At 32.5% G+C, this 13,802-nt stretch overlaps 2 protein-coding genes across 2 annotated transcripts; both read left to right on the forward strand.

The window, feature by feature from the left end:
* Positions 1–638: 638 nt before the first annotated feature.
* K444DRAFT_643596 (GroES-like protein) lies at positions 639–11,169 on the forward strand (the record flags this gene model as incomplete). The annotated part of the gene is made up of 4 exons (XM_024884872.1): positions 639–706; positions 765–825; positions 869–1,031; positions 10,394–11,169. 4 exons carry the CDS (start codon positions 639–641, stop codon positions 11,167–11,169), a joined length of 1,068 nt encoding a protein of 355 aa, XP_024735664.1.
* Positions 11,170–11,755: 586 nt separating this feature from the next.
* Positions 11,756–13,497, forward strand: K444DRAFT_724350 (general substrate transporter; the record flags this gene model as incomplete). Its single annotated transcript, XM_024888621.1, has 4 exons — positions 11,756–12,589; positions 12,634–12,873; positions 12,945–13,080; positions 13,190–13,497. The coding sequence occupies 4 exons, from the start codon at positions 11,756–11,758 to the stop codon at positions 13,495–13,497; spliced, it is 1,518 nt and encodes a 505-aa protein (XP_024735665.1).
* Between the last annotated feature and the right edge of the window lie 305 nt (positions 13,498–13,802).

Genomic DNA, 13,802 nt, shown 5'->3' on the forward strand with positions numbered 1-13,802 from the left:
AACATGGTGTACCGCGTTTTGAGAATATGAAGCTATATGTGAGGGACGAAAACAACAGGGCGACTTCGCCTGTCATCGAATCCCTAACCCGGGCCGACTGACTTCCAGGGCTTTGTCATACAGCCTTGAGTGTTGCTCATGCCCTGTGCCATGCTGGGAACGCTTCCGCTTCTCTGTCGGTACGAATAAGGTTGACACTATCCCCGATTCGTCCTGACAGCGGAAGCCGACCCCTGACAAAAAGGAAAGTTGCTAACACGAATGCAGCTAGAATAGCCAACCCCATATTGCCGAATCGGTAACCGCGTGGCTTCCTTCGCCAAGCATCCCTTGGCAGCTCCACAGCCATGCGGCATTCGAAGGCAATATGTGCCTTTTCTTGTACGTCCCGAAGCAGTGGAAACCCCATGCTCAACCTGTTCCCGGTTTACATCATGCCACTTCCGATGGGTCCAACTAATCGAGCAAAGAGCTCATTGCCCCGCCAAAAGCTCTTCTGACAATTGGATCAGCCTTGCCCACCCGCAGCGATACTCTTTTATCTTCCAACTAAAGGCTAGAAACCTCTCCATCGCATTTTCTACCCTCGGCTGTGGCCTTCTCAGAAGTTCCACCAAACGCAGAACGTGCCGATTACAATGGCAGTCATTCAAGCCCTCCGTTTCCACGCCCAGCACGATGTCAGAGTCGAGGATGTAGAAGTGCAGTAAGCATGCCACATGGCGAGCAGATTTATTCCTGGAGTACAACTAATATTCGAATAGGTCTTGCGGAACGGATGATGTACGAGTCAAAATCGCCTACTGTGGGATCTGCGGCTCAGATGTTCACGAATATCTCGGAGGACCAATATTCCCACCTCTTCCAGGCCAAAAAAACCCCCCACACTGGTGTTGAGCTGCCTGTGATCATGGGCCACGAGATGTCCGGCACCATTGTCCAGGTTGGCTCCAATATTACGGGGCTCAAGGTTGGCCAGAATGTCGCCATCAATCCATCGATGGACGACAGACATCATGGAAAGGAAGATTGTTCCATTTTACTGAGGCCCACAGCTAGCTAGCGGACAAATCCGAGAAGCGAAAAGTGATTTTCTGATTTTCTGATTTTCGCACTGGCGCCCCGCACACCCCCCCCCCTTCCCCAAGGCAGAATTCCTAATTAGGGGTATAGCACCCATACGTAACTTTCGGCTTGGATAACGCAATAATAGTAAGGCTGCTTGCTTGTCTAATTAACGAAGTAAGAGCCTATACTACCGCGTAAAATCGTACCAAAATTGGGCCGGATAGTATAATATAAAATTAAGTATTTATTACAAATTACTATAGTTAGGTAACTATAGGCTATAAGCCCTTTTAGGATAACGCTATTAACAGGGTCTAATAACTTTATTGAAAAGTAATCGATTTATTGATGGAAAATCGATTTATTGAAGGTTGACAGACTGCAGAAATGACTAGATACAGAAGTGTGAGTTCTAGAAACAGAGGAAAAATGTCCAAAGTAAGGGATTTATTCCCATTACCCTTCGGCGATACCGGTGATACCGAACCCGCTTTCTCCGATACATTATCAATCAGCTGATAAACCAAAGGTAATCAAAATGACGATATACTAGTAAGCTTGGTAAGCTCGGCGAGTGACGCATGACAAATGAGAGTGGAGAACCCTAAATTAGTGGTTGAACCTGGTGCTGGAAGGACTGGTAAGCTAGCTATGGTAGCGTACCAATTTCAACAAACTTCCTTAATATTCCCGAGATTAGAAATAAGAAAATTAAACTATTAAAATAACTAAGAAACTGGCTAATTACTTTTTTTTAGTAATTAATTAATAAAATCATATAGGGATAATATTACTCGAGTTTTTTAGTACTTATATTACTAAAAAGTATATTATAATAATAAAGCATACCCTGAACTTAATTCCTATTAAAATAACTTGGTGGATTTTATTAAAATAATACTATAACTTTTAATAAATCTATTACTAAATAGGCTTATATAAATATTAATTAAGAAGAAATTATAAATAGATTAAAAGATTTATATGAAATCTTAGTTAATCCGTATATAATCTAATAGTAACTATAAGAATAGAATATCTAAATATGTACTTAAATAGTAGATATGCCTTTTTTTTATATATAGATTATAATTCTATATTATCTAGGAGATATAAATAAGGAAATACTTGAGAATCTTAAGGATTACGGCTATATAGCTTTAATTACTAGAGTTATCGGTATATATATAAGAAGCTTAGTCTTATTTACTATATAACTATAATAGATAGGTAAGTAGCAAATAAGTAACTATTTATAATATTATAGAGTAAGCTAAATAATAAGCGGATTATAGGTTATAGATAATAGTATTTATATATATACTTCTATTAATAAGATTTACTAGTAACCTGATTAGTTTTTTTATACTTTATTATTTTGCCCTAGCTTAGAAAGTTAGGGCCTTATTTACTAATAAATTTTATTATTTATAGAAAGAGCTTATATATAATATTATAACTTCTAGATTCTAAGATAATTATACTATAAATATAACGGATATAGTCTAAGAAAAAAGAATATATTATATTTAGACCGGACTAGATTTAGTTAATTAATAAATATAATAAGCTATTACTATTTGGGATCGAGATATATACTTATATTAATACTTATTTATATAATATTATCTGGATATATATTAAAATCTCTAATTAGATTACTTATTTAGTTATATAGTAGTATTTTTAGATTTGTACTTAAATAAGCTATTGCTCTTACTTCTTTAGGGCTAATTAAGGCTCTAAACTTCCCTTTATTACTAAAGTATACTTTATATTCTTATAGATAGCCGATCTATTAGTTATATATATAAAGAACTATTTTATTTCTGGGAAAAGCACTGAGAATTAGTAGGTTAAATTCTAGTAATAGGAGCTTTAGAAGAGCTAGTTATACTAGTAATATATAAGTAATTCCGTTTTCCTATATTTATTTCTTATTCTTTCTATTATTAGGAAAGAGTATTAGGTACTAATAATTATACTATTTTTTATTAAGGCTATTAGGTCTAGTATTATAGTACTAGATTATATAACTAATTCCAATTAGTATATATAGAACTACTTTTAGGAACTGGCCTATATTAGAGATTATAATTACTAATACTTATAGAACCGGATTACTTTACTAGTACTTTATATATAGTAGATCTAAAACAAGATATATAGGTTTATAAACTTGTAAAATATTTATAGAATTAGAAAAAATAGATCTAGGCCTAATATAATAGCTAGTAAGCTATTTAGACTATATATAAGGCCTTTAGGCAAGATATAATACTAGGGTTACCTTATAGATATAAAGCTTTATAATATAATTCTTAATAATTATTTAGTTTAGGATAAGTAATATAACCTTATATAGCTTTATATAAATAGTTTATTTATATACTAATATAGATATTAATGAGTTTTTACTAAGAGAAATACTAGAATAGTATTATTAGAAGCTTATATCTTATAATATAAATATAGCTAATATTTATATAAGAGATATTAATAGAAATAGTAACTAACTATATATTTAAGCTTATTACTAGCTCTAATATATAGTTCGGGTATATATAGCCTTAGGGCAGCTACTAATATTAGGAGAATCCGAGAAGCTAACTAGTAAATATAATACTATTATTATATAAAATAGAATTCTTAAGTAAGTTATTCTAATAAATATAGAATATATAAATAATATATAGGCTAGAAAAATATTTATATAGTTCCTAATAGTCTAGAACTTTACCCAGAAATGGCTCTTTATTAGTAATACTTCTAATAATATAAGGTAATTAAATGAGCTAGTTATAAAATAACTAAATATATTAAGATAAGTATTATTTATTATTAAATATATTATTTTTGAAACCTCTTTCTTACTTTTAAGAGTAATACTAATAGAATTATTAAGTTTATTTACTATATAAATATTTTATATTCTTAAATTCTTATTTCTTAAAATAATACTATTATTTCTTAAAACCTATTCTAATACTATATATCCTATAGCCAAATACTAGTATAGTAATATCTAATATTACAAGTTTTATTAATTTACTAATAATAAACATAATATAGAGGCCGCTATTTTACTTACCTAAAGTAGTAATACTAGTAGACTTAAATCTTATAGCTTTGGAATTCCGTCTATATTTGTTTTCTTTTTTATATCTGAAATACTTTAGATTCCTAGCTTTTCTTAATATTCTTATTTTATATTTTTTTTTCTAGAAATATCTATTATACCTATTTCTCTAGTTATTATTACTATATAGCTACTAGATACTAGTTCTGCTTTACCCCAGGCTTCTCCTATTCTAATAGCCCTATAATTACTTCCTTTTATATTTCCTTTTACTATAAGCTATATTACTTAACCTAACTACTTTTCTAATAGTACTTATATTATTATATAAGCTTAACGGGCTATAAATACAAGAGTTACTCAGGCTACTATCTAGACTATAGCTTCTTATACTAGTAATAGGCTATCTAGAGCCCTTTAAGGTCTTATAAATTAAAATATAGCCGGATCTAGTTTTATAAAATTATATATTATGGTTTTATAGCTAGTTTTCTATAAGTAAGTATTTAATAATATAAAGAATTAAAGAGTTAAGTAAAGAACTATTTAACTTTCTAAAGAAGTTAATAGTAAGTTTTCTCTTATTTCTTTTACTAGATTCTCTATATAAATTCTAATAAATGTTTTTTAATAAGTGGCTTTTAATTTGAAATAAATAATTAAGTCTTTTCTACTTTTTCTAATATAGTTTCTTAGTAGCTATTCCCTTACTTCTCTCTTTATATTAGTAAATCTACCTATTATTATTAATTTATTAATAATATAAATAAACTAGTATTTTATACTAGTCCTAATAATAAAAGAGCCCAGGAACTTATAGTCTTACTAGGTTCTATTTAAACTATCGTTAATCTTTCCTATTATAATATATATCTGGACCCTAAAAATATCTAAATAATTTTCCTTGTTTTATACTAGGATAAGACTTTATATAAAGATATCTGTTTTAAAATTACTTATAAAGAGCTAGAAAATATTTAGAAAATATAATAACTTAAGAAAATTAAATAATAAACTAAGAAGGCCCAGAGAGCCCAGGAAAGTATTACCTGCTAGTATAGGTATAAGACTTTAAGAATAAGAAGGAATTTAATAAACTAGTAAGTAAATAAAGATATATATATAATTCTCTTTTTTAATTCTGGCTTTTATTCTTTATTTCTTCTATAGATTCTTTTTTGTTTTTAGGTTTAATTAACTTATATATACCAGGATTCTTCTTTATTTACTAATCTCTGAGAGCCGTAAGATAATACGGAAAGTACTATAGAAAGTACTACTAAAGCTAATCCTAATAGTAATAATAATAATATTAAAGCTATTAATAATAATAATAATAGTAATAGACTATTAGATTCTTTTTTAATTTTATTATTCTCTTCTCTAGTAAAGAGAACTATAATTAATCTTATAAACCGTATTAGTATTACTTTATAATAACGGGTATATTAAAAATATAAATATATTACTTTTCTTTTTTATTAGATATAAAGAATTAATAGATATAATATTTTTAGCTTTATAGGTAAAACCTAAGATATTCGGGCTATTACTAGTACTTTGCCTATTATACTAGATAGAAGTTTAACTATTATTATTAAATTCCCTAGCCTAATTAATCTTATTTCTCCTAAGTAAACCTATTATATAAAGTCTAATAAATTATATATAAATATTTACTAAAATTAAGGTAATTAAGAAAAAATAGGCCTGATATCTAATATATTTTTTCCTATATCTTGTAATTAGTTTAGTACTATTTTAGGTCTTATTTCCTTATAAATATATATATATTTGGAATTTATAATTAATAATTTAAAGTAATACTCTTTAATTAGTTCTTATATAATTTAAAAATCAGGCTATTAAATTTAATACTTTTATAATACTTAAATTTACCTAAGTTTATAAAGTCTTATAATTATTAGGGCCTTTATAATTCTTTGCCTTTTGAGTTTAATACCTAAATCATATTATATACTTTATCTTTAGTATAAAGGAAGCTTCTAAAAGTCTAGGATTATAAAGGAATTTTTATATTAAGAATATATTAAGGATATATTATATTATAATAATAAAATTACAGGTATTTATATATAAATATATAATATATTAGACTAGCTATACTAAAAACCATACTATATCTATATATAAAGTTACTAATTACTTTATATTAATACCGGACCCGCATAATCACGTGACTTCATATAATTAGCTAGCTATAGAAAAGCCCTAAAGCCCGAAACTCACGAAGAGTTTTAAGGGCTTTAGGGCTTTTGGACTATTACTAATACCTAGTACTTTTTAGGAAAAGAATATAATATATTTTATAATAAGTAATTTATTATAAATTACTTAATCTTTAAGTTAAGCGGGAAATCTAAGAGCCGGGCTTATAATTCAAGTCTTATTAAGGTTATTAAAGTCTTTACTAGCTAGTACTATAGATTTAATATAAATATTACGGGAATCCTATAGGTTCTATCCTAATTTATCTAGAAAACACATATAATATATTCCTATATTTATTTTATTAATATTTATATATGATTCCTGAGAACCGAACTATTACCTAAGAGAGAAGTAAGAAGGCTAGATTAATACCTTTAAAAACTAAGGCCTTAATAAATCTATCTAGAAAAGCTTACTAATTCTTCTAAAAATAATTCAAGCTCTAATAGGCCAGAAAATTTTGAGTTTATTATATATTATAACTTATATAACTAGAAATAGAAACTTGAATTTATTATATAAAATTACTTAGATATAGAAACTCCTGCTATAAACTTCTTATTTAGATTAATTAGTTAAACCTATTTTTAATACTAAGTCTTTATTAGGGTAATTTTCTATTTCTAGAGGCTTTAGATAAAATAGCTAATAAGTTTCTTAGCTATTAGCTAAGACTTATTAGCTAGAAAATCTATAAATAGTAAATAAGATTATAAAGTAGAACTTTCCTAATTATAATATTAAGATATTTTATTATAATATAAAGTAATTAGATATAAAAGCCCTATTAAATATAATATATCTCGAACTATAAGTTTATAAGATAGGTATAGGAAGTCTTAGTACTTAACTAGTACTATAGTCTAGCCTAAAAGCACCTGCTATTCTTTATATCTAATTTAATAGAAATAAGAAATATCTATATTTTAATTCAAGAGATAATTAGAACTTTTATATAGATTTAGGGTAGCGGTTTGTTTTATAAAAAGAGAATAGACTAGAAATACCTATATTATATTAATTTTTAAAAGGAATTATAATAAATATTATAACTCCTAAAATATTTTCGAGAAAGCTTTCCTAAACTAAAGTAAGCTAGTTTATAATCCCGAAAGATCTATAGGAGTCTTATATACCCGAAAGTATAAGTACTTAAGGTAAATACTATTTAAGTCCTAACCTATAATAAAAAGAAAATAAAATATATAAAATAAAATATATAAAGTAAAAGTAAAATAAAATACCCGGGTATTTAATAAATAGAAAGCCTAATTATAAGTTATAAGAACTAGTACTAACTAGATATATATATAGTAATATTAAAGGAAAGATAAAATAAGAGAAACTAAAAAGTAAATTAGTATATATTTTATAAAAGTAAATAGGAAGATATCTAAATAGCCTAAAGGCAAGAAATATATATTAAAGAAGTCGAGATTAGAGAAAGAAAAGCTATTTCTTATAAGAATAAGTTAGTATATATTTCAAGATAAAGAATAGAAGTACTTAGTAATAGTTTAAAGGCTTTTATAAGTATTAAAGAAAGAGAGGAAGTATTAAAGTTCGAAGGGATCTAAATAGGAGTTAGCCTCTCTTTTAGAAGTTCGAGAGAGAATACTTCTAAAGGGCCCGAAGGTATAAGAGATATTAGAAAAGGGAAAGAGATATTAAAGTTTAGAAAGATCTAAATAAGAGTTAGCTTCTTTTTTAGAAGTTTAAAAGAGGGTATTCCTAAAGGGCCTAAAGATATAAGAGATATTAGAAAAGGGAAAAAGGAGATATTAGAAAAGAGAAAAAGGGATCTAAAATTTAGCTTTCTAAGAAGTAAATAGGTTAAAGACTTATAGTATAGGAGTTCTAGATAAAAGTAACCTGGAAATAGTAATTAGGTATTAGTTTTTAGTATTATTAGTAGAAGTATTAAAAGAGGAAGGGTTCGGAGGAAGGGTTTAGAAAAGGAATTCGGAAGAGGGGTTTAGAGGGGTTTAGAGAAGGAGAGGAAGGTTATAAGATAATTAGATACTAGCTCTTAGTATTAATAGAAGATGTATTAAAGGAGGAGGGATTTAGAAGAGGAATTCGGAAGAGGGGTTTAGAGAAGAAGTAAAAAGAAGTAAGGAAAAGGAGAGGAAAGTTATAAGGTAATTAGATACTAGCTTTTAGTATTAATAGAAATATTAATAAAGGTATTAATAAAGGTATTAATAGAGAAGATATTAATAGAAAATAAAAGCTTTTAATATTACTAGTAAAGTCGAAAAAAATAGAAAAAAAATAGAGATTTTAAAATAAAAATAAAATAGAATTATAGTTTTATAGAAAATAAAGTTACTAGTATAAGATAGTTATATTATTATATAATTCTATATTTACTTTTACTATTTATTAAGAATATATATTTCTTAGGAAAAAGTATTATTTAGAATTCTTAAGCCTCTCTAATTTAATAACTATATATTTAAAAAATAAGAAATAAATATAATTATATATACTAGAATAAGGGAATTCTTCTTATTTAAAAATTATAATTATAGTATTACTAAATATAGAAATATTAAAGTTTATATAATAAGCTATATATAGAAATTTGAGGAAATTTAAATTACTTTAAATTATTTATAATTAGTAAAGTGAATTAGCTAATTATATAAATTAAGTATAGTTTAATTATTATTAGTATACCTTAGCTTTTATAAGTTAGTAAGAAAAAAAATATTTATATCTTTATTTTTATAACTATAATACCTAAATTTATAATTTTTTTAATATTTAAATATACTTAACCTAGGGCTATTAAGTATTAATATTTCTATTTTCAGGTATTATTTATTATAAATTTATTTGAATTTAAATAATTATATTAAATATATATTTTTATATCCTAAAAGTAAATAATAAAGATATAGCTATACTAGCTTTAATCTTAGCCTTAACCTTAACCTTAACCTCCTTCCGAAAATAACTTTAATTCTAATATATAATACTATTATTAAAGCTTTCTTTTATTAAAGATATATTAAATATGGCTTTAGGTAATAGCTCTAGTAAAGGCAAAAGTAGTAGAAAAGATAATAAAGCTATAAATAAGTAGAAAGATAATATTTATAATATATCCTTTAATAATTTAGATTTAGTTTATAATATTCTTTCCTATTAATATATTTAACTAATAAATTTCTCTATTTCTCGATCTCTTTTTTATATATAACTTCTTTTTTCTTTTCCGTAATAATACTTTAATCTCCTTATATTATCTAATAATACTACTAAAGTAATAAAGTGAATTAATAATAAGGCTAAAGTTAGAGAGATAGAACTATACTAGGGCAAGAAGCTAAAGAAATTAGAGAAAGGTAAGGTAAATCTAAAGGCAAGCTTAGTATATACTTGCGGAACCAAATTCTCTTAAGCTTATATTATTTATAATAATAAGAAGAGACTAAGGAGCTCTTTTAAATACTATATAATTATAAAAGGCGAATTTGATAGTACTTATATAAATTACAGATATAATAATAATAGTAAAGTTTATATTTTCTATTAACTTAATACTAATCCTACCAAGTCTAGAAAGCCTTGCTCTGTATTTATAAAACCCTTTATACTAAAGCCTTAACTGCCTATAAGATATAGAAAGCGAGTATAAAGACAGATATAAGATTAGAAGGTAATAAGGAAGGAGGTTATAGCAGAAGAGGGTGAGGATACTAGAGGAGAAGGGAATAAAGGAGATATAGATAATTCGAGTAATATAGGTAGTACGGAGGATATAGAGAGTAAGGGAAATAGAGATATGCCTCGTAATCCATGGGATTTGCCTTACGGACCACGCAAGCTAAGGGGGGGTTAGGAGTAGTCGAGAATAAGGTGTGTATGCTATACTTTTTTTTTTTAGTAGGGTATAGTAGGGGGGGGGGTGGGGGGGGGGGGGGGCGCGAAAAATCAGAAAATCACTTTTCGCTTCTCGGATTTGTCCGCTAGCCCGCTAATGGCCTCAGTACATTTGCCGGTCAGGGCGGAGAAACCTCTGCAAAAGCTGGGCGTGTTACGGGCTCAGCGCTCACGGAGGAGGATTCGCCGATGAGATTGTAGTGAAGCCGTTCAGTTGCATACCTGTTCCCGAAGGAGTATCGCTAAAGGTTGCTGCGCTTGCAGAGCCCCTAGCCGTTGCATCCCATATGATTCGAATCTCTGGGTTTAACCACGGCAATGACGTGGTTGTTCTAGGCGCAGGTCCCATAGGACTCGCTCTGCTTCTCTTGCTGAGGGCTAAGGGCGCGAGAAAAGTCATTGTGAGCGAAGTGACCGAATCAAGATCTCGCCAGGCTGAGAAGTTTGGGGCCGATTTGGTCGTCAATCCGCTCGCAAAAATGTCGGACGGTGCTGGCTCTGGAAATTCAATTGTGGACGCCGCGCACAATATCATGGGAGATGGAGCGGACATTGTTTTTGATGCAACAGGTATTCAGTCGACCCTAGACACTGCCCTGTTGGTAGCCAAACCCGGTGGTGTGGTTTGCAACGTTGCAATCCACGAAAAGCCCTTGCTCATTAACCCAAATAGTTTCTCATTCAAGGAGGTCAAGCTGATAGGCGGCATCTGCTACACCAACGAGGATTTTGAGGATGTTCTCGTGGCCCTTGCGACTGGCAAGTTGGCGGTCGAGGATATGATCACGTCAATTGTGCCTCTTGAAAAGGTTGTTCAAGGCGGCTTCTTAGAGCTCATTAATAACAAGGCGGAGCATGTGAAGATTCTCATTCAGCCCTCAAACTCTGGAGATCTGTAGAAATGCAATTGCAACCAATTCAACGTATTTCCAATACTTCATCTTTGAAAATACCCACTTAGAGGTGTCATGTTTCTCGTCAAGTGCAACCCGAGGAGCGCGTACGGAGAGCTGGCCCATGGGTCATGGAGGTGAAACACGGCTGGGCCCAACATTTTCGTTTTAAGTATTTGTAAAGGTCAGAGCTCTCTACCCGATCTCATGTTTTCTCAGACGATATGAGGTGTACTACCCGACATAACCGAAGGGTATATGTCTCGCTCCGGCACAGATCAACACTACCAACTCCGCAATTGACTAAAGAGCGGGGAATGAGATACTACATTGTTTGGTGGCTTGTGCCTGATCCGATGGACGATAAATAGTCCTTTGATATCAAGTATGAATGATAGTCGGCTACAGAAGAAGAATTAATTTCCTTGCGTATTCACACACCACCCAACACTGTTTCCAAAAAGTTGTATTGCTCAAGACTTGGGGACTGACCCTTGAGTCCTATTCTCGTTCGTATTCTTCCCGCTACTCCTTTTTAAGTACCGCAATACTAAATACCCACAGATTCTGAACATCTTCCACTCCCTTCATCATGTGGATTACCGAACTTGAAGGCCGTTCCCTAACTATTGGCATCACCGTAACATGCGGCGTCGCTTTCATGCTCTTTGGCTTTGACCAGGGAGTCTTTGGGGGTATTCTTGGCAACCCACGGTTCATGTCGACCTTCAAAAATCCGACGCCTACCATTCAAGGCCAGATTGTGTCAACCTACGACATAGGCTGCATCCTTGGAGCACTCATGACCATTTTTATCGGTGACCATCTGGGCAGGAAGAGGACGATCATGTTGGCATGTCTCTTTGTCATTATCGGCGGCGCCCTGCAAGCTTCGTCGTTCTCCCTCCCGCACATGATTATTGCCAGAGTCATCGGCGGGCTGGGGATTGGTATGGAGTCAGCCGCCATTCCCATGTGGCAGAGCGAGACGTGTAAACCTCAGCATCGCGGCAAACTCGTCGCCCTTCAGCTCGTGCTCGTCATCGGCGGCATTGTCCTGACCGAGTGGATGAATCTTGGCTTCTCTTATATCTCGGACAAACCTGTTAGCTGGAGGTTCCCGCTCTCCTTCCAATGTTTCTTCGCCATTCTGGCCATATTTATGGTTGCATGCATGCCTGAGTCTCCTCGATGGCTCTGCTTGAAAGAGCGAAACGACGAAGCTCAAGTGGTTATTGCTCGCCTCATGGCAAAACCGGTTGACAGCGACGAGGTCGTCGAATCCCTCCAGCTGATCATAGGAACAGTCGCTCACGAAAAAGAACTCGAAAATGTCGGCTGGCGCGAGATATTTTCAAACGGGGAGCAGCAGACCTTCCGCAGAATTTGCTGGGTGCCGGATGCTCGCTGTTCCAGCAGATGGGTGGTATCAACGTTGTTGTGTACTACCTCCCCGTAATTCTAACGCAGTCTTTTGGCTTCAGCAATCAACTGGCCTTGATTCTCACGGCGGTTGACTTCATATCCTTGATGATTTGGGGCAGTGTGGTCATGCTCGCTATCGACAGGTGGGGACGTAGAAAGCTCATGCTCTTGGGTGCTTTCGGAATGGGGTGCTCCTTCACCGTTGCTGTCATAGGCTTGGCGCTTAAGACAAAAGCCTCTTATGCGGTTGCTGTGACTGGCATCTTTGTCTACAATGTCTTTTTTGTAAGTCCCTCCCTTCTTCAAAATGAACTCACCTTACCTTCATAACTTTGGACGCGGCTAACCATTTCCAGGGAATATCGTTCCTCTCCATTCCGTTCAGTTATCCTTCCGAGATCAATTCGCAGCGCCATCGAAACCTGGGGGCGTCTGTTGCTATGATGACGCAATGGCTCTTTGTCTATGTTATCGTTCTCATCACACCAATTGGTATGTCCTGCGTCATTCGAATAAAATTCTTTGCAGTTATCCACCCCTAACTCCAGGCTCATGATCCTTGATGAAATAATGTTTCAACACACCCGCTGACTTACTACAGGAATTGCCAATATCGGCTGGAGGTTCTACATCATCTTCGCTGTGTTGAATTTTGTCTGGGTGCCCATCATCTATTACTTCTACATCGAGACGGCAGGGCTCTCCCTTGAGGAGATCGACAAGCTCTTTGAGATCCACTACACGGGAGGCAAAGGCATGACTTGGAAGGAAGCAACGCGTCTCGCGAAGGAGCACATCGCCCTCACCAAGATTCAGATCCACGACAAAACTCAACTCGCTCACAACGCGGAAGTTGATCATGTTGAGAGTGACGAGAAAGGCGCCTCTGTTGAGCGAATTTCTGTGTAGAGACTATAATTGGTGGTCTATGTTGAGGACTACTCGTGTTCTCACTCGCCCCAACCTCTAAGCCTGCGTCTCCGGTCGCTGTCTTCACCCAAGGTTGCCTCGCTGGCGGACAACGGCTATCGAAAGACGAGACCTCATAAGATTTCCTGAGGTGACTGCCGGCAGCCGTACAATTTCCTGGTAGCACGATTTTCTTTTCATCCTTGGGTTCAAGCACATGGTAGAAGTTCCCACTAGCACTGGAGAGTTGTATAAAGAAGGTTAAATAAATGAAGCTTTCCAACCCTGACAGGTCTGGCGGATTG

The sequence above is a fragment of the Hyaloscypha bicolor genome (genome assembly GCF_002865645.1).
Source record: "Hyaloscypha bicolor E unplaced genomic scaffold K444scaffold_87, whole genome shotgun sequence".
NCBI lineage: Eukaryota > Fungi > Ascomycota > Leotiomycetes > Helotiales > Hyaloscyphaceae > Hyaloscypha > Hyaloscypha bicolor.